The 25,345-nt window shown below is 48.7% G+C and overlaps 1 protein-coding gene and 1 long non-coding RNA gene across 3 annotated transcripts; one reads left to right on the forward strand and one right to left on the reverse strand.

Moving 5' to 3' along the window:
• Positions 1-504: 504 nt before the first annotated feature.
• On the reverse strand, positions 505-9,851 carry EFNA1 (ephrin A1). 2 transcript variants are annotated; one of them, XM_066261934.1, is made up of 6 exons: positions 9,719-9,851; positions 7,765-7,925; positions 3,241-3,536; positions 1,794-1,859; positions 1,582-1,632; positions 505-1,409 (listed from the first exon to the last, which is right to left on the reverse strand). In XM_066261934.1, the coding sequence occupies exons 2-6, from the start codon at positions 7,854-7,856 to the stop codon at positions 1,297-1,299; spliced, it is 618 nt and encodes a 205-aa protein (XP_066118031.1). In that variant the 5' UTR covers positions 7,857-7,925; positions 9,719-9,851; the 3' UTR covers positions 505-1,296. The 2 variants fall into 2 exon arrangements, with proteins under 2 accessions (XP_066118031.1, XP_066118029.1); XM_066261932.1 differs by lacking the exon at positions 9,719-9,851 and having other exon boundaries at positions 7,765-7,980.
• Positions 8,455-25,345, forward strand: LOC136326260 (uncharacterized). The gene is made up of 4 exons (XR_010729419.1): positions 8,455-9,516; positions 10,494-10,583; positions 24,382-24,785; positions 25,147-25,345. It is a non-coding gene; the product is annotated as an uncharacterized lncRNA (long non-coding RNA).

The following is a 25,345-nucleotide window of genomic DNA, read 5'->3' on the forward strand; positions in this document are numbered from 1 at the left end:
GGGATTGCCAGGAATCACCAATTCTGTCAAGTGCCTTTCCCCTTCAGTCACACCACCATCTTAGCCGGCCCACTGAAGCACATATTATTTTGATATCCCTGCCAACCCGACTTGTTGCACGGAACTTTCGCTCCTAGATTCCCACACGTCTCTGTTCGTGCTGCGGGGCGCTCAGCTGGTGTTGCTTGAGGGTTGTCCTAACTCACCCATGAGTACCTGCATGGTATGCCAAGCCCAAAGCCCAGTGCTGCAAGGGTGGGAATGGGGCAGAGGTATGATAGGAAGAACTTACAGAATGGGGTCAATCTAGAACCAAACAGACTATGTGGGAACACTCCTATCTTGGACAACCCTGAGAAAACACCCCTCTTTGGGGCTGGTGAGGGGTATGTATTCTTTCCAGAAAAGGAAAAAAAACCCAGTCGCTACTGGTATTGCCTACAGCAGGGACTCAATGGTCATAAATTAGTATGGAGGAGCAGAAAAGCATGTCCAAAAAACAAAAACGAACAAACACAGCTTTATTTTGAAACAAATAACATTGTATAAAAAAATCTCCAGTTGTAGAAAACAGCACAGACACACAGCAAGTTTATATACAGATCCTGTACATGTGGGCCCTGCCCTTCAGGCTACACTCTAGGCAGATTCTGGGCACATGGGCACTGCCCTTACAACTACACTCTAGGAACAGGTTGGCACAGCCCCCTGCTGGCACAGCTCTGGGGAGTACTGCCCCAGGGTAGGAGAGGGTGCAGTGGTTGATTGCAAACCTCTCCACGGCAGCTCCACAAATGGGAGATGCTGGGAGGGCCCAAGAATACTGCCTCTTCTGTCCCTGGCTCCCAGGCAGGAAACTGTCTTTTGCTTTTCCTTCAGTCAGTTCATCCTGGCATCCTGGCTCTCTGTGGAGGAGCATCTTTGCAAAGCTCAGTGTCCACCAACATGACCCCAGACCCTTCCCAGCTCAGCTCCCACAGTACCCTTCTTGAGTCCATGTCTGCACAGCTTGAGTTTTTGGCTTAAAGGCAGGAATGGCAGAGGAAGAACTGTCCACACTTCTTTGTTTATCCCTCTGGGGTGGAGGCAGGGATAGCACTACTAGGCTTGCTGACCTCCATTGGGTTGAAACCCTTAATACTGACCCGTTTTGAGGCTGCTGGGTGGCAGCTTGTGCATATGGTGGGAGTGGTTCCCAGGACTGGGGCTTTGGAAGCGACCCCAGGACAGGTGAGGGTGCCTGCTTCTGCCTCCTCAGCTCAGGTCCAATCCTAAGGCCAGATGTGGCATATAACTTCACGGGGTTTGCAGCAGCAGGAATGGCAGGAGCAGCACAGCCCAGGCAAGTGGGAAGAGGCGGGGGGCAGCACTGTGACCGATGCTATGTAGAACCTGCACCTCTGGGTCATCTGCAAGGTGGGAGGGCAAAGGCTCCCAGGTGAGCAATCCCACTACTAGCACTGGCCCTCAGCCCAACAAGGTTTCCTTAGCCCCTGCCTGGCAAAGGAGCCACCTCTGTACCCAGTCTCCTCAAGCAGAACCCTTTGTTTGCCTCAGACCCAATTTGTTCCAGATACCTACCTGCTGGAAGTTTCTTCTCCTGTGGATTGGCATGGGCCTGAGGACTGTGAGCTAAAAGACAGGGTGGCCATAGATCAGGTACTGTGCCAAGGAGGCAGAGGGGTGGGGGTGCTGGGTGGGTCAGGCAGTAGAAATTGCCCACTAGCCCAGGTCATTAGGCCAGGCCCACCATAGGGGTATAAAAAGGAGACCCATAGGGCCCTGACACTCACTGATTTTGCCATTGACAGTCACCTTCAACCTCAAGCACTGGTCTTCTTGGTGGTGGATGGGTTTGGCTGCAAGATAAACCCACATGGTGATATGGAAAGGGAAAGACCCTTTGGTGGAAGAAAACAAGCACAAATGCCTCTGACCTTGCTTTCTCAGTCTTTGCTTATTTGAATCCATTTCTTCTCTCTAAGCTTTAATTCTTACCTTTCTTAGGCTTTGCCCACTTTCTGCCCCATGTGGTTAGAGTGGTTCCCAGGACTGGGGCTTTGGGAGGGACCCTAGGCCCAACCTCCCTTGTTTTTGGAATAATCCTTGGCTTTGGAGATGGTGATAAAAAGAACACAGCCATTGTCCCTTGTTCACAGTCCATCCTTCATTCCTGCCAGCTGGAGGGGTGAGGCCTGCACAATAATCTTCCCTTACCTGGCCATTCTGTACTCCCCCTGCCAAGACAACACCGAACGAGTGAGGCCTAGATGCATTCTACACAAAGCTGATCTGATCATTGTTAAAACCTAACAGTGGCTCTCCACTGCCTTCAGGATAAACTCCTTAGCACTTCTTAGGCCCCTATGATCTATCTGTCCTGTCCAGTCCACTTCTCCAAGCTCATATCCCCCACTTTAAAGTGTCCCTCCTACTCTAGACAGTCTAACTCTATGGAGTTCCCTAAAGATGTTATGTTTCCTTTGCATATGTTCCCCCCTCATTTATGGCCAACCCCTCTGCTTGTCTTTTTTACAGGGACAGAGAGAGAGTCAAAGAGAGGGACAGACAGGGACAGACAGACAGGAATGGAGAGATGAGAAGCATCAGTCATCAGTTTTTCGTTGCGACACCTCAGTTGTTCATTGATTGCTTTCTCATATGTGCCTTGACCACGGGCCTTCAGTAGACCGAGTAACCCCTTGCTCAAGCCAGTGACCCCACGCTCAAGCTGGTGAGCTTTGCTCAAACCAGATGAGCCCGGGCTCAAGCTGGCGACCTCGGGGTCTCGAACCTGGGTCCTCAGCATCCCAGTCCGACGCTCTATCCACTGCGCCACCACCTGGTCAGGCTCTGTTTGTCTTAAGGTCTGGGAAGCCAAGAAGCCTTCTCTGATCCCCTCTAACCTAGAAAGTACCTAAGCCATTTTTCCAGGGCCCCTGTGCTCATGTCTGCCATATTACACTGTTCTAATGGTCTGTTAACATATGTGTGTTTCTTCCCAGCTTCCTTGAGGACAAAGACCCTGTAGTATTTTATTTATCTTTGAGCCTGTAATGTCATGCAGAGTGCACAGTACACAGTAGCTCACTGTACAATGTGAATGAATGAAAACAGAATCCAGTATTGGAGAGGCCCTCTGCTGCTTGACTCCTCACTAAGCATGTACTCAAGCATACGCATCATGCCAGCTGTGTCCCCAGGTATGTGCACCTTTGTGCATGCCTCCCGAGCACTCACAGATGTAGTAGTAGCTATGTCCCTCTTTGAACTCCTTGCCAAGGGTAAAAGGTGTGAAGCGCAGGAACTTCTCAGACAGCTTTTCTGGGCCATGCCTGGCACTGGGATGGTTGCACTGCCAGCGAACCTGGTCCTTGGATTGGGGCTGGCACAGATGGTACTGTTCAAACTCCACCAGGTACAGTGTATACTGCTCCATGGCAGTGGCTGCCACAGAGTCATCCTCATAATGGGGACAGATGATGTCTAGGTAGTCATTCAGCTGCACGTATACTGTGTAGTCCTCATTCCGGAACCTGGGCATGTGCAGAAGAGAAGAAAGCAAGCTGTCACTTAAAAGCCAGCCAGAGCCTTGAGTATCCAAATGTTTACATGGCCCCTCATGCTTTACACTGGACCCCCATGGAAATTTGTTTTGACAGTCTCAACTCCCAATATTTACTGATCTTGATCTCTTAAATATCTTTCCACCATCTCCAAACATCCCCTACCATCATTGTTTCCCATAATCCAATAAATAGCATTCACTTAGTATCTTTCAGATAACAAAACATTTCCCATAACCCCCCTGATATTTACCCAAGGGTGGGCTTCTAAATATTTCCTTAGCTCTCTCATCAGTCTCTTTAACCCATAAATATTTCCCCAAATCTTTTGTACCCGGTGTTCCTTTAAATGCTATTAGACCTCAGGCTGAGACCCTACTGGCCCATGCTATCAAAGGATCCAAGGAACTCTTTCTCTTTACCAGGCTAGCATTCAGCCACAACACATTTATATCTTTTTTTAAAAATTGATTTTAGAGAGAGAGCGAGAGAAAGAGACATTGATTTGCTGTTCATTTATTTATGCATTTATTGGTTGATTCTTCCTTTTTTTTTTTTTAATATTATTTATTTATTTATTTATTTATTTTCTGAAGCTGGAAATGGGGAGAGACAGTCAGACAGACTCCCGCATGCGCCTGACCAGGATCCACCCTGGCACGCCCACCAGGGGCGAAGCTCTGCCCACCAGGGGGCGATGCTCTGCCCCTCCGGGGCATGGCTCTGCTGCGACCAGAGCCACTCTAGCACCTGGGGCAGAGGTCAAGGAGCCATCCCCAGTGCCCGGGCCATCTTTGCTCCAATGGAGCCTCGCTGCGGGAGGGGAAGAGAGAGACAGAGAGGAAGGAGGGGGGGTGGAGAAGCAAATGGGCACTTCTCCTATGTGCCCTGGCCGGGAATCGAACCCGGGTCCCCCGCACGCCAGGCCGACGCTCTACCTCTGAGCCAACAGGCCAGGGCCTCTTCTTTTTTTTTTAAAGAGAGATGCCTGACCTATGGTGGTGCAGTGGGTAAAGCATCAAAGTTGAGGTCGCTGGTTTGAGGCCCTGGGTTTGCCTGGTCAAGGCACATATGGGACTTGATGCTTCCTGTTCCTACCTCCCTTTTCTGTCTTCTCTCTAAAATGAATAAAGTCTTAAAAAGAAATTGAAGAGAGAGAGGGAAGTAGGGAAAGAGATGAGAAGCATCAACTTGTAGTCTTGTAATTGTGGCACTTTTAGTTGTTCATTGATTGTTTCTCATACATGCTTTGACTGTCAACCTTAGGTATCAAGCCAGCGACCATGGGACCATGTCTGTGATTCCAAGCTCAAGCCCGGCGACCTCAGGGTTTTGAACCTGGGACTTCAGCAACCCAGATCAATGCTCTATCCATTGCACCACCACTGGTCAGGCTCATTGGTTGATTTCTGTATGTGCCCTGACTGGGGATTGAACCCACAACATGCATATGAAATGACAGTCTAATTAACTGAGCTATCCAGCCAGGGCCACATATATGTCTTCATTTCTTATTCATTTTTTCCCTCCTGACCCACTAAAATCTTACATTTCTCAGTTTCATTTCCCCCCAAGCCTCCGGTATACCCAGGACCACAAATAATGCCTGAATCCTTTAAGTTAAATCATTCGCATTAATTATTCATTCCCCTCAAATCTATACTCAAAATGATGCTCAGGTCTCCTTGTCCACTTCTCTCAAAGGACCCCAAAACATCCCTGTCCCTTTATCTCCAAAAGTCACACATTCCGTTGTCAAGTGAGCACCACAAATGCTGAAGTTCTTAGATCTGAGGCTGCCTCTCCCCTCCTCCCAAGGTGGAGCCAGCTCCCCTCCCCCAGCCCATTCCCTCCAGGCTCCACAGGCTCCAGCCTGACTGCCCACCAGCCCCTCCCCCCCAGCTCCAGACACCTGGCTCCAGTCTGGGTGGGGTCCTAGTAGGGGGAAAAGTGCCTCCCTACCTCCCTCTCCAAGCTGGTCAGCTTCTCTGAATTCCCCCAAGCACTGCCAGTGAGACACTCAGCAAAGTTGGCTGCCAACTTGCTACAAACCAAAGCCCTGGGCATGGGTGGTGGGAGGAGGAGCAGGAATTAGGCCAAGATGCCTTGGAGGTGGGCACCCACTGCCTAGTCAGCATGACCCCTAAGAGGCCTGGCCTTGAAGCAGCATGCCAGTTCTCAAGCTAGGCTTACAAGGGCCCCTCCGCCACCCTGGGAAAGAGAGTAAGAGAGTAAGAGAGTGAGAGAGTGAGAGGAGAGAGGGAGACAGGGAGGGGGGAGAGAAGCAGAGGGAGGCTTTTAAAATTCCTCTCTGGAGAGATAAACATAGAAGCCATTTCAAAACAGGTATTTCAGCTCTGGGCCTGGCATCCTTCCCCCATTCCAGTGACGGGCACTGACTCATTCTTCATCCACCTCTGCCACCCGCCCCAGCATTCATAAGTCTGTGAAAATTTACCTTGTCAAATGTGAATAGTCCCTGGGACCCCAGGACGGCAGTGTCCACTTGCCCTAGGTCCTCTCCTCCAGGCAAAGGGAGCTGGCAGGTCTGAATGGGCAGGGTATTTGCCCTTCTAGCATCGAGGACAGTGCCCAACTCACAGTGGCACCACCCTTCTTCCCATGCTGCCCCCCCCCCAAGATCCCAGGGCAGATGCCCACTGCCCTGAGTCACCCCTGCCAGCCTCACACCCGCCCAGCTTATTGCCACTTCATCTTTGCCCCCGAGCTGGGCTCAGCTTGGCTGCGTGTGTACTCCACTCTGGGCTGGCTTCTTTTTAGTCCTGGGTATGAACAGGGCATAAGCTCTGCTTGGTGGGGGCATTGTCACTCCTCCCTCCTGGGGTACAATCTGCTCCACTTCAGGCCCTTTTGACTCTTGCTCTCCATTTGAGAAAGGGGGGCAATGGCGTCAGGGAAGGCGGGGAAGGGGGCAAGGAAGAGGCTCCTTCCTGAAAGAGAGGAAACCTGGGAGCTTGGGAACGGAAAAGGCCAGGGTCACCCCCTCCCTACTCACAGCTTCCTGTCCCCTCCTCCTCCTTCAGCCAACACCTGGCATGGGCATAAACAGGGACTTTGCTCTCTTCCACTAGGACAAGATTGGGTCAAGGAAGCAAAGAGCAGGCAGCAAGGAGTGGGGTGGGGGAGGACTGGCCAGGCTGCCCCTTTAAATCATGGGCAATAGGGCATTGCCCTCTGGAGCTGCCAGCTAGCTGTTCTCTCCCCACCACTGCCACAGACACAGAACCCTTTACCAGGCACTGTCGCCACAGGATTAGAGAAAGCTGGTACAATATATTTCTCAAGGGGACTGGGAGGCAGGCACCCTAGGGCTGGGGGAGGCTGAACTGAGTGCAGTTTTTCCTGACCCCAAGCTCCTCCAGCCCTCCTCTCCATTCTTTCCCCTAACCCCCTCTCAGGTTTTTCTGCAAATATTGTTCTCATAACTTCAGAAAACTCAAGGGCAAGAACAAAGGGTCCTATGGAGCTTCTTCCATCCAGTACCATTTGCCTCAGTCCTAAACCTGCCCAGGAGAAATTAACTCTTTCCTGCCCAGACCCCTTGTAAACCCCCCCCACCCCCAATCTCTTTGGTTTTACTACTGGAACCTCAGGTGACTACCCTGACCTACTCACACACAGCATGTACCTTACACATGTCACCTCAAACATCCCTTGGGGAGGGGGGCTTTCCGTAGTCACCTTAAATACAGAGTGAACACTTAATGCCCACAGCCCAGGGCTCTCCTGAGAGGCCCTTCTAGGATTACAGTGAGCATTCTGCTTACTCCTGATGTCATATCAGGTGCCTGTCAGTATAGGCAGATGACCAAGTGACAGACAAGGAGAGACACACAGGCTTTCATGGGGGGAAGGATCTACAAGAGCCCTGGTGGCCAGGGAGGGTGGTCCATCCTAGAAGCAGGAACTGTTCAGCATGGGTTCCTCACTTCGGAGAAACAGAGGTGCCAGAGGGAAAGAAAAGACAAGCAGAAATACTGCCTGTGTTCTTACCCTGGGGTGGGGGGCCCACTCCCAGTTATGGGGGAGAAGTGAAGGAAAGGACATCTGAGGAATCCCTCCCGCCTCTGGTCACTACCCCAAGACTCCAGCCAGGGGCTGGTCGGGACAGTTAAACTGGGGTAGAGGACAGTGCCAACAGGACGCTCAGGCTGTCGGCCGGAGACTAAGGGCTTACTTGGGGTTTGAACTGTTCCAGAAGACGGTGTGGCGGTCGGCAGCGGCCAGACTGTAGCAGAGACCCAAGAGAGGGGCCCAGAAGAACTCCATAGCGCGGGGCCTGGCCAGGCCGGGCGAGGACGAGGGGCTCGTCGAGCTCTGGGTTCCTGCGGGTTTTCTCTGCGGAACAGCCCGCACAGCACTCACAGGTCTGGCTTCTGCGCCTTAGGACTCCGCCTTTTGGGCCAGCGCCGCCCGACACCCCGCCCCGCCCCCCGCCCCGCCCGGCGTGCGGCTGCCCTGGGGCTTGGGGGCTGGGGAGGTGGGGGAGGAGAGCGCAGGGGAGGGAGCAGAGCTGAGCGCGCGACTCAGCCGGGGTAGATTCGCTGTGCGCTGCGTGTTAGCTCACTTGTGTTCTGCATGCCACTTTCTGGGCCTATGCGGGGTGGTGGGTTTGTGTCCCTCGGAGCAGTCGCGCGTGCGAGTGAGGGGAACCAACTACACTAGCAGCTCTGTGAACACGCGGTGGCGAGACCCAGCTTTTCGATCTTGCGGGGTGCAAGGTTGTTGATAGGTCTGGCACCTTTCCCGAGCCTCGCACTACCAGGCTGCGGCGTCGCGTTCCCACACTCTCCTCGCCGCCACCGCCCCCCCCCCCCCGTCCCCTCCCCGGACTCTGCGCTCGGTTGCACCTCCCCACTCACGCGGCTGTTTGTTTTTGTTGGGTTTGTCAATGTTGTCTTTGTTCAGTAGATTGTGTCATCGCCTAGATGCCGGGAATAAAGTACGACCCTGAGTGATCAAGTGTGTATTATGTGTGGCCGGGGTTAAGGGCGCGCCTCTGTGTCTGTGAGAGGGAGACACTCGGGATCGTGGGCCCGCGAGAGGGTTCACTCCTGTTTGTAGTGCGCCATAGGGTTCTAACGACCTGTGTGTGTTGTGTACGTGTGGACACACGTGTGTACCGTGCGAATGGACTTTGAGCTGTGAGAATCTGAGCCCGAAAGGTGACAAACCACACATGTGCATCTGGCATGTGCAGATGCGTGTGATGGCATGCAAGTGTGAAAGCATTTGTGAGTAGTATTACAGCTGCGTGTGGGGTGGGGAAACGTGTGCAATTTTGATGTGTGCATGCCAATGTTTGTGTGAAGAGGAAGGGAAATGTGCATAGGCGAGCAGGGTATGTGGGGTGGAGGCAGGAGTGTTTGCGTGGCGTCCCCGGTCAGTAGTCAAGACCCAAGACCCAGTTTGGCCCCCTCTTCCGCGCCCTGTAAACAAACCCGCTGGAATTCGCTTTCGGAGCCCCCTCCCCGCAGGGTCCATTGTCGGGTGGGTGTCTGCCTCCCAGGTCGAAGGGTGGAGCAGACGGGCAGGTGTTTGATTGGGCTCGAGTGTCTGGCGCGGGAGGGTCGAGTGCTGTGTGCCTGGGTGTCTGGTGGCTTCTGTGTGATCGCGTGTCTGTGCGCGCGCCCCCAGTTGGGTTGGAGTGTGTGCGCATCCCTGGCCAGCTCTCCACGCGGCTGCGCAGCGCGGGTAGCCGCAGACTCTGGCCCCGGCCGGCAAGGACCCAGCCCCTCTGGTTCTCAGGCTGTTTCATCCTCCTCTTTTACTGCCAGGCCTGGCGACAGCCTCTGTAATTACGCGGGGCCGGGACGCCACGGTTAGTCCGGCGCTGACCCCGTGGGGAGAAGCCTGGGGTGGAGGAGGGCCCAGGCTGGCCCCACCCCCGGGGCGCAAGTAACTGGAGGTCCAGCTCGACTTACTGACGGTAAATATTTACCCAACGCCTACTAGGGTCTGGGTCAGGCTTTGCGTGCCGCCCCCACCAGCCTCCACCCTCTGGCGTGCACCTGCCCCCGGCGACGTGCGCAGCTCAGCGTTTACCTGATGTGCAGCCTGTCCTTCCCGCTGGGGCCGAAGTCTACCCGCGGACCAGCTCCAGGGCGGTTCCTCACGCGCGTTTTACTCACCTGGGTGTCGGCCTCCCATGTACCCCCGGAGAGATTATCCCATCCCTGCGCCTGTGTCGCACAGAATCAAAGCTCCACGAGGACAGGGATATTTTTGTACTCTGCTGTATTGCCAACGCCTGGCACAGCACTTAGCACACGTAGTAGCTAGTCAATAAATATTTGTTGTGTGGGTGACATCACTGTTCAGTGAAGGTGCCTAACTTGGCGTACATACTGCTCTGAAAAGAAACCAGAGAAGGGTAGGGAGGGGAGGGGGATGGTAGCTCTAAAGAGAGGGTGGCCAAGGGTTGCCCCCTGGAGACGGTTTGGGGCACACCCCCGTTTCTCTGGTTGCTGGGACTGCAGAGCGGGAACTTGTAGGGTCCCTGGGCTGTGCCACTGGGGCCGGGCAGGTTCAGGCTCGCTCCGCCTAGCCCGGCTGGGCTACGTCCGTTCCCCGCCCTAGCTGCGTCTAGGGCTGGGGCATGCCGGGTGGAGAAAAGGTGGGGGAAAATTCGAGGCATGAATGGGATACGGAGCCCTCCTTCCCCGGTTTAGCGCAGTCCCCAGTGTCTCACTTTAGGCTTTGATCTCATTACTTTTCGTGCATATATTTGTGCGTTTGGGGGTCGTTCTTCAGGCCTAGGCAGCCCTAGAGAGAGGGTGTTGTGATGAACAACGTAGGTAGGGGTGCGTCTAAGATAAAATTCCTGCCCTTGAGGAGGAGCCTTCAGGCCAGTAGGAGAAATAGGCAAATCACCATTTATACAAGCTTACCTTTAAATGTTAACAGCACGGACTCCAGACCCACAATCCGCACTCGCACTGCCCTGACACTTTGAGAGCCGCTACGACGCCTACTGGACGGAAAGGAGAGTTGCAGGTATTGTGCGACCCAGACAGTGACAACAGAAGAGAAGTAGGCTTAGGAACTCGACCTGAAGACCAACTCAGCCTCCATCTTGTCCCCTCCCCCACACCTAATCTCTAGCCTGCCCAGGCGGGTCCGTCTTGGCTCTGGCTTTGGGCTACCTCTCACCGCAAACTTGTGCGCTTATAAAGGCTTTCAGCACCGCCACCCCCAGGCAAACATCTGTGCTTCGCTGCATGAGCTGTCTGAAGTGTCTGTCTGTCTGCCTGTCTGGGAAATTCCCCTTATGAACCTATTTTTGTGAATTTCTGAAAGACGGATGAACCCTCTGAGTGCCTTGTGAGGAGTCCAACCTCTGGAGGGAGTGCGTCCACCTGTGGGGGCACTGCCCGCCTGTAAGCGCCATTGCCAGTCTGGAGCAGGCAGAGAGCTAATTGATTGCTACTTCTTTACTGAGCACCCTGTGGTTTGGAGTCACAGCATCCTGGGGCACCTGCCATCCTGGTCCAGCCCCTGAGAGCATCTCTAGAATATGGGATGGGGGTGGGAGGCCTGAGCATGGAGCAGCCTCTGTTCCACTCCCTCAGTGTCATTTTGAAAAAGAAAGGGAATGTCTCCCACTTTATTAGTAATGTGTGTATATTTCCTCACTTTACAAATAATGTGTGTAGAGTTGGAAAAAAGGAAACAGGAGAATAAAGGGGAGGAGGAGACACCAGCTACTGTTAATATTTTCATATCTTCCCTGCCAGCCTTTTGTTTGTGAGATTGGGGGGGGGGGGCGGATGCTTGCTTCTTCCTAGTGTGATAAATATCACACATTTCTATTGTGTACTTCCATTTTTCCCTTTAACTTTATTATCTTTTTTAGCTATTTTTAATGTTTTGATCTTTAGAGAGAGTGGAGAGAAAGAGAGAGAGAGAGAGAGAGAGAGAGGTGGGAGAAGCAGGAAACATCAACTCGTAGTAGTTTCTTCTTGTATGTGCCTTGACGGGGAAAGCCCAGGGATTCGAACTGGCAACCACAGCATTCCAGGTTGACGCTTTACCACTGGCCCCACAGATCAGACCCCTTTAACATTATGATAGAAGACATTTTCCATGTTTCAAACTCTTTATAAATAATATATATATTTTAAATTTTTATTTATTTTTTATTTATTCATTTTAGAGAGGAGAGGGAGAGACAGAGAGAGAGAAAGGGGGGAGGAACTGGAAGCATCAACTCCCATATGTGCCTTGACCAGGCAAGCCCAGGGTTTCGAACCGGTGACCTCAGTGTTTCCAGGTCGATGCTTTATCCACTGCACCACCACAGGTCAGGTCATCTTTATAAATAATATTTTTAATGGCAGCATAATATTCCAGTGAGTTTTTTAGAGTTTGCAATTGCAGGGTAGGTATTAATAAGCACATCTACATACACAACTCAGGCTCTCCTCAGTTGCTGAGAACATGAATTGACTGGTTCTTAGCAGTTAGAAATAAACCTGAGATTGACTTTCATTCAATAAGTATTTATGGAGCACCTACTCTGGACAGGACTCTGGATTGGGGTTGGGGACTTAGTGGGGCACAACAGGGAAGGGCCTGGTTCTCATGGAGCTTATGTTTTAGATGAAGTCAGGGCATCTGCTTTTATAGACTTTGAAGATTTTCACAGATGTGGGGAAATGCATTTGATATTGCCAAGCTAAAGCCAGATTCTTTTGACTATTTTCTAGTCCAGTTCTTTTACTGAAGGCCAAGGTGACCGAACCTAATGGCTCTGTCCCCACTTACACACATCCAACTCAGGAGGAGGCCAAACTCCATGGGAGAAGGTGGAATTCTTTCCCTGGGAGTTCACTGCAGGGAAGAGGAGTTTGGGCAGGATGAGAAGTGGTAAGGAGGATGGGACTGTTCCAGAAGGTGTCTTGTACTGCTGCCTCTTCCACTGAAAATGGACTAACTACGCCTGACCAGGCAGTGGTGCAGTAGATAGAGCATCGGACTGGGATGCCAAGGACCCAGGTTTGAGACCTCGAGGTTGCCAGTTTGAGCGCGGGCTCATCTGGTTGGAGCAAAGCTCACCAGCTTGGACCCAAGGTCGCTGGCTTCAGCAAGGGGTTACTCAGTCTGCTGAAGGCCCGCGGTCAAGGCACATGTGAGAAAACAATCAATGAACAACTAAGGTGTCACAACGCGCAACAAAAAACTAATGATTGATGCTTCTCATCTCTCTATTCCTGTCTGTCTGTCCCTGTCTATTCGTCTCTCTGACTCTCTCTTTGTCTCTGTAAAAAAATAATAATAATAAAAATAAATAATAAAAAAATTAAAAAAAAAGAAAATGGACTAATTGCTTATGTCAAACACTGTACTGAGAAGTACTGGGGATTCTGGAATATATTCTTACACTAAAGGTATCTAGTCTATTGGCAAATATATAATTTGAATATAAGAATTATAATAGAGGTATAAGTGGAAGCTATGTGTTTACAGAGGTAGGAATGCTTATTTGTGGTAAGGAGGATTTTACAGAAGAGGGGACATTTGAAATGGATTTTGGAGGATAAGTAGGCATTCACAGTCAAGGATTAGGGAGCAAAAAACATGGTATAGGGGTGAGAGTTTGTGCAGTGAATACTCTGAGGTAGTTAAAATTACAAAGTAGGTCTGGGGGAATTGTAGATGAGAGCAGAAGGTGATTTGGGGACTATGTTGCCAAGAACCTTCAACCCATGCTCAGGATTTTGAACATTATTCTGCAGCCCATAGATGCTTAAACAGGAAACATAATTCAATTTCTATTTTAAAAAAAATTATTGTGGCTGATAGAATGTGGGTAGAGGAGGGAGCTCAGAGCTAGGGAGGCTGGTTAGTCCCTAGCTGCAGGAGCTCTGGTGGGAGTGAGGAGGGCCTGAAGCTGAGGAGTGGTGGAGACGGAGAGAGCAAAGGATAAATTAGACAGATTTGAATGAGACCTGAGCTGTGGGTAAGAGGCAGGGAAGGAGAAATGAAGAGTGCATGTTTTTGCCCTGGCTAGAAAGCTCCATTGGTTAAGGCAGTGGTCCCCAACCTTTTACGGCCACGGACCGGTTTAATGTCAGAAAATATTTTCACAAACCGGACTTTAGGGTGGGACGGATAAATGTATCACGTGACTGAGACAAGCGTCAAGAGTGAGTCTTAGGCCCTGGCCGGTTGGCTCAGTGTTAGAGCGTCGGCCTGGAGTGCAGGAGTCCCGGGTTCGATTCCCAGCCACAGGAGAAGCGCCCATCTGCTTCTCCACCCCTCCCCCTCTCCTTCCTCTCTGTCTTTCTCTTCCCCTCCTGCAGCTGAGGCTCCATTGGAGCAAAGTTGGCCCAGGCACTGAGGATGGCTCTGCGGCCTCTGCCTCAGGCGCTAGAATGGCTCTGGTCACAACAGAGCGATGCCCCAGATGGGCAGAGCATCGCCCCCTGGTGCGCATGCTGGATGGATCCCAGTTGGGCCCATGCGGGAGTCTGTCTACCTCCCCATTTCCAACTTCAGAAAAAATACACACACACACACAAAAAGAGTGAGTCTTAGATGGATGTAACAGAGGGAATCTGGTCATTTTTAAAAAATTAAACATCATTCAGACTTAAATATAAATAAAATGGAAATAATGTAAGTTATTTATTCTTTCTCTGTGGACCGGTACCAAATGGCCCACGGACCGGTACCGGTCAGTGGCCCGGGGGTTGGGGACCACTGGGTTAGAGCATGTCCCAATATGCAGAGGTTGCTGGTTCGGTCCCAAGTCAGAGCATATACAGGAGCAGATTGATGTTTCTATCTTTCTCTCCTCTACCCCCTCCTCTTTCTCTAAACTCAATAAGTAAATAAAAAAATAAAATAAAATGTTTAAAAAAACAGAGGGCAGTTTTGGTTATTGTATCAAATTGGAATGATTTTGCCTGCAAGTAACAGAACTGGTGGTGTCTGTTAGCCTGACAGCCGGGGTAAGCCCTGACAGTGTCTGCCACAGACATGTTGTATTTGAGGGTGTTGGGCAGATAAAATATATTATGCTCACTTTGTTAAAGATGGCGCTGCCCACATGGAAGCTGTAGCCCAGGTGATATTAATGTGTGTTGGGGGCGGACTGTGGGCAAGCAAGATCCTTGTAGCCTGGGGCTTAGTTTTAGGACTAAGCCTTTCCCACCCTTTTTGATGTGGGGTGGTGCAATCTCATCATGCCTCAGACAAGTGACCTTGTATTAGAGACTTCCCCTATTTTGTATATTGGATTAAAGGTTATGAATCTACACTTTACTTTTTTTTTTTTTTTTTTTTTACAGAGACAGAGAGTGAGTCAGAGAGAAGGATAGACAGGGACAGACAGACAGGATTGGAGAGAGATGAGAAGCATCAATCATTAGTTTTTCATTGCGCGTTGCAACACCTTAGTTGTTCATTGATTGCTTCCTCATATGTGCCTTGACCACGGGCCTTCAGCAGACTGAGTAACCCCTTGCTGGAGCCAGCGACCTTGGGTTCAAGCTGGTGCGATTTTTGCTCAAACCAGATGAGCCCGCGCTCACGCTGGAGACCTTGGGGTCTCGAACCTGTGTCCTCTGCATCCCAGTCTGACACTCTATCCACTGCACCACCGCCTGGTCAGGTGAATCTACATTTTAAAATGGGGGCAGAATAGGAGCTTGCTCTCTTAGTTCCTGAGATTAGCATTAGAGAGGAGAGAGCAGAGAGAAGCCATGTGGAGTAGGCCAGGAGAAGCAGCCAAGATGGCAGAGTGTTGAGTGAGAAACCAGTTTGTGCAGAGTTTGTGCAGGGAGAAGGAAGGAGATGGGGAACAGAGGTGAATAAGTCTGGTGAGCTAGAAACCTTTGATTCTAGGAAACTCGGATAAGTCAGTAGCTTTGTGAGCACTGAATGTGAGTGGGTTTTGGAGCCCAGTGTGTGTTTTACTTGCCCGCCGGGTGCAAGCTAGGATTAAAGATGATGGCCCACCAGTTCTTGTCTCTGTTGTTTCTTTACCGACTGTCCGAATCCAATGCGAACCTGCATAGGCCAGGCAGCTGTGATAGTAGCCCTGGCTACTGGCTTTACAGAGGGGCCAGTGGTACTTCCAGGTGGAGGTTTATCCGGGCATGTGGAGATGGGAGTCTAGAGCTCAGGAAGGTTCGAAGCTCAGAACCTTGTCCATTTGGGATGTCATGGTGAATCTTAGGGCTCTCAGGGAAGGCTTCCTCTAGACTGTATGCTACAGGCAGGGAAGGAGAGCGTGGTGGACAAAGGACCAGGAATCTCTTTCTTGTGGTTTTGATCGGGGAGAAATCCCTCTTTCTCAGCTTCCTAGCTTCACAGGTGGAAAAGCTAGGCGAGGGTGAGGGTGGGCCGGAGGATATTCACTCTCAGTGCAGCCAATAAATCTCTTTTTTAGCATTGGTTAGCCTTTCACTATAACATAGTATAAGAGCAGGAATTGATTGATTGATTGATTTTAGAGAGAGGAAGGAAGGAGGGAGTAAGAAAGAGCAAGAAACATCAGTTTGTTGTTCCATTTATTTATGCATTCAGTGGTTGATTCTTGTATGTGCTGTGACCATGGATTGAACCTGCAACCTTGGAGTATTGGGATGATGTGCCGACCAACTGAGCTATATGGCCAGGGCAAGAGTAGGAGTTTAGATACTTTTATTTCAGAAGCATTTCTTTTATATAAATTTTTCTTCTGATTACTGAAAAAATAAATTATCAGTGCAGAAAACTAGGAGAAGCACAAATGAAAAAAATAATAATCCCCAAGAGCAAGCACACTTCTTGATTCTTTCCCCAGGGCTCTGTACTTTTTTATGGTAAATATCTTTGAGAGGTTACAGTTTAATGCGTGTGTTACAACCAGCTAGGAATCCCTTACAGTTGTGTAGCATTTTATGACCTTCCAGGGTTTTCAGCTGTGTATTTTATCAGGTACTAGTTCATGTTTATAGACTCCTATACATTACGAGGTGGGCAAAGGCAGAAATTATCTCCCCCCTTCCCAACCAGATGAGGAAACTGAGTCTCAGAAAGGTGATGGTGTTCAGAACTCAGATGGGTACCTTTGATTGGGCTTGCGGCCACACTGTGTCATTTATTCCACACCTTGCTGTCCCGTTGTCCTAGGTATAAAGAAAAGGCTTGGCACAGAGTGCTGAGTTTGCTGTGGGCAGATGGACAGAGCATGTATAGTGAAGGAACAGAAAAGGGCAGGGGAGGGGGCAGCTCGTTCCAGCACCAGAGCCCATGGGGAGGGGAAGGAGAGGGAACAGTGAAGTAGGTGAGTCCTAGAAGGGACCTGAGGGCATTGTGTGACACAGGCTCCTGAGATGCAGTCCTCCAGGAAGAGCTTATGCCTGCTCTGGCCTGTCCCTGCAGGCAAGAGATGTCCAGATAATGGGTACTTTCCACTTCACCAAACTTTCACTGAGGTCATTTCATTTGTGTACTAAGCATTCTGTAAGGTGCTGCAGGGCATGCCAGATAAGGTCACCTATGACCAGGGAGAGAATGAGGAAAAGACCTAGGTTTGAGTCCCAGCTGTGGAAACTTGAGAAAGTCATTTAACCTCTCTGAGCCTCCCTTAATATATATTTAAATATTTTATTTATTTAATATTTTATTTATTCATTTTTAGAGAAGAGAGAGAGAAAAAAAGGAGGGGGGGAGCAGTAAGCATCAACTCTCATATGTTCCTTGACTGGGTAAGCCCAGGGTTTTGAACTAGGGACCTCAGTGTTCCAGGTTGACGCTTTATCCACTGTGCCAACACACGCCAGGCAATATTTTATTTATTGATTTTAAAGAGAGAGGAGGAGGCAAGGAGTGAGAAGTATCAACTCATAATTGCTTCATTTTAGTTGTTCATTAGTTGCTTGTCATATATGCCTTGACTAGGTAAGTCCAGGGCTTTAAACCAGTGACCTCAGCATTCTGGGTCGATGCTCTATCCATTGTACCACCACAGGCCAAGCTGAGCCTCCCTTTTTATTTTAGTCTTTTTCATCTGTAAGATGGAGGCAAGATGACTTTTTTCGTAGTATTATTATAGCAATCCAAAGAATCCCTACAATATTGGGAGGACCTGGTGCTAAACCTGGGGAGTAGGCTATAATTGAACCCTGGGTATGTATTTCTCTTTTCATGGGCTGGCCTGTCTGGCCTGCCTGGAGGTAACTGTGCTGATATTGGGGATAAGCAGGTGAAGACTTCAGGATATAGGGAGGAGGAGACCCAGGAACACAATTTATTCTACCAGGTAGTACTTTATAAATGCCCCAGGGACACGGCAGTCAGGAGCTCTGAGGTTCCATGGGGACAGAGAATTGAGTGGGGGAAATACTTTTGAGATTTTCCCTAAGTAGGGATGGTCAGTAAGCAGCAGTAAGGGCATTTTATGCCCAAAGGGATGGTGAGGCCACACTGCCCTGACCTGCAGAGGTAAAGTGAAAGAGATGGGGAGAAAATATATCCCTCAGATATCCCTCCTCCATGTTCCTTTCCCCCCTCCCTCACCCTATTAGCTCCCACTCTTTTTCATGGCTATTGTCAAAAAAACATACACTCTGTCCTGGCTGGGTAGATCAGTTGGTTGGAGCATTGTCCCAATATGCCAAGTTTGTGGGTTCAATACCTGGTCAGGGCACATATAAGGATCAACCAATGAATACATAAATAAGTGGAACAACAAATTGATGTTTCCCTTTCTCCCCTTCCCTTTCCTTCTCTCTCTCTAAAATCAATAAATAAAAGAAAATTAAAAAACAAAAAAACAAAAACAGCCTGACCAGGTGGTGGCGCAGTGGATAAAGCGTCGAACTGGGATGTCGAGGACCCAGGTTCGAGACCCTGGGGTTGCCAGCTTGAGCGCGGGCTCATCTGGCTTGAGCAAAAAGCTCACCAGCTTGGACCCAAGGTCGCTGGCTTGAGCAAGGGTTACTCAGTCTGTTGTAGCCCCCAGTTAAGGCACATATGAGAGAGCAATCAATGAACAACTAAGGTGTCGCAACGAAAATCTGATGACTGATGCTTCTCATCTCTCTCCCTTCCTGTCTGTCTGTCCCTATCTATCCCTCTCTCTGACTCTCTCTCTCTGTCCCTGTAAAAACAAAAAACAAAAAACATAAAAAGGATATGCTCTCTAAGAAAAAGTCTTATAAGAGCTTATTTGAGCCAGAGTGATGACAATTTCCAGGAAGCAAAATCTCAATGGTTTGAGAAAACACTCCAGAGAACGACAGTGTTGCAGTTTATTTTATATATTAGAATCAATGCCCTGGCCGGTTGGCTCAGCGGTAGAGTGTCAACCTGGCGTGCAGGAATCCCGGGTTCGATTCCCAGCCAGGGCACATAGGAGAGGCGCCCATCTGCTTCTCTACCCCTCCCCCTCTCCTTCCTCTCTGTCTCTCTCTTCCCCTCCCACAGCCAAGGCTCCATTGGAGGAAAGTTGGCCCGGGCGCTGAGGATGGCTCTGTGGCCTCTGCCTCAGGTGCTAGAATGGTTCTGGTCACAACAGAGCGACGCCCCAGATGGGCAGAGAATTGCTCCCTGGTGGGCATGCCAGATGGATCCCGGTCGGGCGCATGCGAGAGTCTGTCTGACCCCTCCCCGTTTCCAACTTCAGAAAAATACAAAATAAATAAATAAATAAATAAAAGAATCAAAGGAGGAGGTGGAAGGAGGGTTATAGGAAGTCCATCAGTGGTAGATTAAGGAGGATGGGAGAAAGCAAAGCAGGAAAATCTCTGAGACTGGATAAAGAGTATAACAGAGAGACATATTTCTTTACATTGGTGGGAATAGGATAGTTAACATTTACAGCACGTGGAGATGGTATGTGGGCAACAGATAACAGTGTGATCTCATGCTCTGATGCCTGCAGTTGTGCCTTCGAGGGGTCTGGAAAAGAAAATTACTCTGATATTTCAAAGGTATGCTATCTTAGATGCACAAAGGCAAAAGACAATTTCAAAGTTAAAGATTGACCTTTGCCAAGGAAGCTACAGGCCTAGGACGTGACTACCCACCATGACCTGCATTTAGTTGGGAATTTGTGTGCGTGTGTGTGTGTGTGACAGAGACAGAGACAGAGACAGACAGAGAGAGAGGGACAGATAGGGATAGATAGACAGGAATGGAGAGAGATGAGAAGCATCAATTCTTTGTTGCAGCACTTTAGTTGTTCACTGATTGCTTTCTCATATGTGCCTGGACCCAGGGGGCTATAGCAGAGTGAGTGACCCCTTGCTCAAGTTAGTGACTTTGGGCTCAAACCAACAACCTTGGACTCAAGCCAGTGACCATGGGGTCATGTTGATGATCCCATGCTCAAGCCAGTGACCCTGTGCTCAAGTTGGTGAACCCCTGCTCAAGCCAGTTGAGCCTGTCCTCAAGCTGGCGACCTCGCGGTTTTGAACCTGGGCCCTCTGCATCCCAGTCTGATGCTCTATCCACTGTGCCATTACCTGGTCAGGCTAGTTAGGGATTTTTAAGTTCAGGTCACGCTGCATGATTACTTTGGTCTCTGGGTTTGAAAGGTCTGCCATGCAGGCCTCTCCTGAGCTTATCTATTTAGTATGTGGCCCTTTTTTCATCTACATGGTCTTGTCATCATTAGTGAACACTAACTATGAGCCAGGCTCCAGCTGGGTCTTAAGAGAGAAGTAGGAATTGACTATGTAAAAGTGAGGGAAGGGCACACAAGCCTGGAAGGGTGACACAGCTTGGGGTTGGGCATAAGCGGAGGGTTGGAACCACCCAAAGAGGAAGGGCAGTAATGTACAAAGATAGTAGTTGGAATATAGCAGCTGGAATATTTGAGTAGTATAGACAAGACCATTGAAGGTGGCATGTGATAAATACCTTGGAGGAGACATGCACATGATGCTGTGTGACTCAGAAGGAAGAGCTCCTCCCAGCATGAATCCCTATGTAAGGGACAGACAACCTGGAGGAGGCTCACAGGGACACTGGTTTTAAATGGGCTGAGGACATTCCAAATGAGCTGGGTAAAGGCCCTTGGGCCAACCTAGAATAGCTTAGGAAACAAGCCAAAGGGTTGTATTTCATCAGGGGACCATAGGCAGTGGGGAGGCAGAAAGAGAAGGAAGTTTTGGAGACTCAGGAGTGGATAATGGGCAAGGTGCCCTGGGAATAATAATATCAATTCACATTTATAGAACATGATCACCATTCCCAGCTCATCTGATGCACTTTGCATACACAAATGCACTTCTCTTCACAATCACCATAAGAGATAGATAGCGTTGTTATCCTTTTTTTTACAGATGAGCGAACTGAAAGCACAGAAAAATCAATAACCTTCCTCATGTCACACAGCTAGTAGTCTGAAACAAGGCAGTTCAACCATTGCACCATACTATCCAGCTATTCTGGCAGCTGTTCCTGGAGTGGGGTGAGTGTTAATTTGGGGTGTAGATCACTGGGGATATAGAGAGACACCAGACTTATGGAAACAATCTTTACAGGATGCAGTAGCTGTTTGGATGTGGTGGGCAGGTGGAGTCATCTGTTTCAGTATCAGGAGCCTAGGAGACAGGGCTATGAAAGCCTAGAGTTAAAATACTTGGTCTCCAGGCCTTTTCTGCTAAAACTCAGTCAATCAGATGCGTAAACCCAGGGCTTCAAATGCAAAGGAAGGACTTAGTGATGTGGAGAGTTTACAATTCATTTCCCAGTAGACTCTTCCCGTGATCCTAGCTATAGCTGTGGCTGCCCCAGGTACCATAGTTCCTGCCCATCTACGAAGGCAAGTGCCTGGTTTTCCCATCCATTGTGAACTACTGGATTTCTTTCCAGTAAATGCTCTGGTTCCTGCAGTGTCTTCTGCTTGAAGTGACCTAGAGTCAGTTTCTGTCATTGGTAAGACAGAACCTGGACTGATGCACTGAATGGGAGATAGTACCAAGATCAAAAGTCCAGGAGAGGGCCTGACCTGTGGTGGCGCAGTGGGATAAAGCGTCGACCTGGAACACTGAGGTTGCCGGTTCGAAACCCTGGGCTTGCCTGGTCAAGGCACATATGGGAGTTGATGCTTCCTGCTCCTCCCCCTTCTCTCTCTCTCCCCTCTCTCTAAAAATCAATTAAAAAATCAAAAAAAAAAAAAAAAAAAAGTCCAGGAGACTAGGCCCTGGCCGGTTGGCTCAGTGGCAGAGTGTCAGCCTGGCATCTTGAAGTCCCGGGTTCGATTCCCAGTCAGGGCACACAGGAGAAGTGCTCGTCTGCTTCTCCACCCTTCCCTCTCTCCTTCCTCTCTGTCTCTCTCTTCCCCTCCCACAACCAAGGCTCCACTGGAGCAAAGTTGGCCTTGGGCACTGAGGACGGCTCCATGGCCTCCACCTCAGGTGCTAGAATGGCTCCAGCTGCAATGGAGCGATGCCCCAGATGGGCAGATCATTGCCTCCTGGTGGGCAAGCAGGGTGGATCCTGTTCCAGTGCATGCGGGAGTCTGTCTGACCGCCTCCCCACTTCTAACTTTGAAAAAATACAAAAAATACACACAAAAAAGTCCTGGAGAGTAGAAAGATCATATTAACATAAAACTGAAGGCCAGAGTGAGAGGCAACAAGCATTTGTTCGAGGTCCAGAAGAATAGTTAGTTATTCTGGGAGTACTGATTCAGGCAGAAACCCAATAGTGTTCTGATTGGGAGGTAAAAGCAAGGGTTACTTATGAGAAAGGGAAGGGAAATAAGTACATCAATAAAGAGATAGAAGTGTTGATGTAAGAAACCTGTAGAGAATTTTTATAAGAGTTTATCTGATCCAAACTAAAGACATATGCCAGGAAACATGATTTCAAATGCTCCAGAGAATAATAGTTTTGCAGTTCCTTTTATTCGTTTGAGATTAAGGAGGGAAGATTACAAGAAGGTGGGAGAAAGCCATATGGGGATTGTATTACAGGATAAATAAGATTATGTGCTCTCAGAGGGCTCACCAGCATGAGCGTGGGATTGCTGACTTGAGCGTGGGATCATAGACATGACGCCAAAGTCACTGGCTTTAGCCCAAGGTCACTGGCTTTAGCCCAAGGTCACTGGGTTGAGCAAGGGTGTTACTGGCTTCGCTGGAGCACCCTGGTCAAGGAATGTATGAGAAAGCAATCAATGAACAACTAAAGTACTGCAACTAGGAGTTGATTCTTTTCATCTCTCTTCCTGTCTGTCTGTTTGTGTCTGTTTGTCTCTGTCTCTCTCTCTCTCTTGTAAAAAAAAAGGAAGAAGAAAAAGATTATGTGCTCTCAGATTCGAAACCCAGAGGTCACGGACTTGAGCCTGGGGTCATCTGGCTTGAACACAGATTCACCAGTTTGCGCATGGGGTTGCCAGCCTGAGTGTAGGATCATTGACTTGATCCCAAAGTTGCTGGGTTGAGCTCAAAGGTCACTGGCTTAAAGCCCAAGGTCACTGGCTTGAGCCCAAAGTTGTTGGCATAAGCAAGGGATCAGTGGCTCAGTTTGAGTACTGCCCCCTTCAAGGCACATATGAGAAGCAATCACTGAACAACTAAAGTGACACAACTACAAGTTGATATTTCTCATCTCTAAGGTGACCAACGTTTTTACAATGAAAAGGAGGACAAAAATAAATTGAAAACAATATTGTAAATAAAAGAAATATTTTTTCATTGCAACAGCAATATACTATAATATGATAAATGCATAATTAAAACTTCTAATATTTTATATTGTAATTATGATTACATGCCTATTAATTTTTAATAATAATTATAAGAAAAAAGTACTCATTTAGATACAAATACATCACATCACATGCAATGGATCAACTCTGCATTGATCAAATATGGACGTTTACAGATTAGTCTTCCAATATCAAAAAGGAGGACATGTAGGAGGACACTTTTCAAAGGAGGACGGAACTTACAAAAGAAAGACTGTCCTCCCTAAAGGAGGATGATTGGTCACCTTATCATCTCTCTTCCTTCCCTTTCTAAAAAAAAAGATTATGTGCTATCTAGAGCAGGGGTCCCCAAACTACGGCCCGCGGGCCACATGCGGCCCCCTGAGGCCATTTATCCAGCCCCCGCCGCACTTCTGGAAGGGGCACCTCTTTCATTGGTGGTCAGTGAGAGGAGCATAGTTCCCATGGAAATACTGGTCAGTTTGTTGATTTAAATTTACTTGTTCTTGCCTGACCTGTGGTGGCGCAGTGGATAAAGCGTCGACCTGGAAATGCTGAGGTCGCCGGTTCGAAACCCTGGGCTTGCCTGGTCAAGGCACATATGAGAGTTGATGCTTCCAGCTCCTCCCCCCTTCTCTCTCTCTGTCTCTCTCTCCTCTCTCTCCCTCTCTCTCCTCTCTAAAAATGAATTAAAAATAAATAAATAAATTTACTTGTTCTTTATTTTAAATATTGTATTTGTTCCCGTTTTGTTTTTTTACTTTAAGATAAGATATGTGCAGTGTGCATAGGGATTTGTCCATAGTTTTTTTTATAGTCCGGTCCTCCAACGGTCTGAGGGACAGTGAACTGGCCCCCCTGTGTAAAAAATTTGGGGACCCCTGATCTAGAGGGTATTAACCAGTGGTAGGATTCAGTTGGTTTTCACCAGTTCGGCAGAGCTGATAACTAATTTTTTGTTGAGTTTGGCAAACTGGTTGTTAAAATGGCACTTGTAATCAGGGTTCTCTCTAAGGTGGGCACCTGGGCAGCCGCCTAATGTGGAAATCACAAATTTACATTCCTTACTTTTTTTAAACATTCATCTGTATAACAGCGTATTCTAAGCCCCTGTAGTAATGTTCATTCTGTCTATAGGTGAAAAAAAATTACAAACGAGGATGCCAATAAAGAAGCAATATGGAGCCTAACCTGACGGTGGTGCAGTGGATAGAGCGTCGGACTGGGAGGCGGAGGACCCAGGTTTGAAACCCCGCGGTCGCCAGTTGAAGCGCGGGTTCATCTGGCTTGAGCAAAGCACACCAGCTTGAGCCCAAGGTCACTGGCTTGAGCAAGGGGTTGCTCGGTTTGCTGTAGCTCCTGGGTCAGGGCACATATGAGAAAGCAATCAATGGATAACTAAAGTGCTGCAATGAAGAATTGATGCTTCTCATCTCTTTCTCTTCCTGTCTGTCTGTCCCTATCTAACCCCCTCTCTGAGTCTCTCTCTGTCTCTGTCAAATTAAAAAAAAAGAAGCAATATGGAAATATCTTAAATAACAGTTTTCATCCTCCTTTAGGGAGGACAGTCTTTCTTTTGTAAGTTCCATCCTCCTTTGAAAAGTGTCCTCCTACATGTCCTCCTTTTTGATATTGGAAGACTAATCGTAAACGTCCATATTTGATCAATGCAGAGTTGATCCATTGCGTGTGATGTGATGTATTTGTATCTAAATGAGTACTTTTTTCTTATAATTATTATTAAAAATTAATAGGCATGTAATCATAATTACAATATAAAATATTAGAAGTTTTAATTATGCATTTATCATATTATAGTATATTGCTGTTGCAATGAAAAATGTTTCTTTTATTTACAATATTGTTTTCAATTTATTTTTGTCCTCCTTTTCATTGCAGAAGTTGCAGATTGTTTTTTTGTCAAGTATTACTTAATATTTTTTCATTAATATTTTAAAACTCTTGCCTGACCTGTGGTGGCACAGTGAATAAAGCGCCACCTGGAAATGCTGAGGTCGCCAGTTCGAAACCCTGGGCTGGCCTGGTCAGGCACATATGGGAGTTGAGGCTTCCTGCTCCTCCCACCTTCTCTCTCTCTCTC

This window comes from Saccopteryx bilineata, chromosome 2, assembly GCF_036850765.1.
Source record: "Saccopteryx bilineata isolate mSacBil1 chromosome 2, mSacBil1_pri_phased_curated, whole genome shotgun sequence".
In the NCBI taxonomy this organism is placed as follows: domain Eukaryota; kingdom Metazoa; phylum Chordata; class Mammalia; order Chiroptera; family Emballonuridae; genus Saccopteryx; species Saccopteryx bilineata.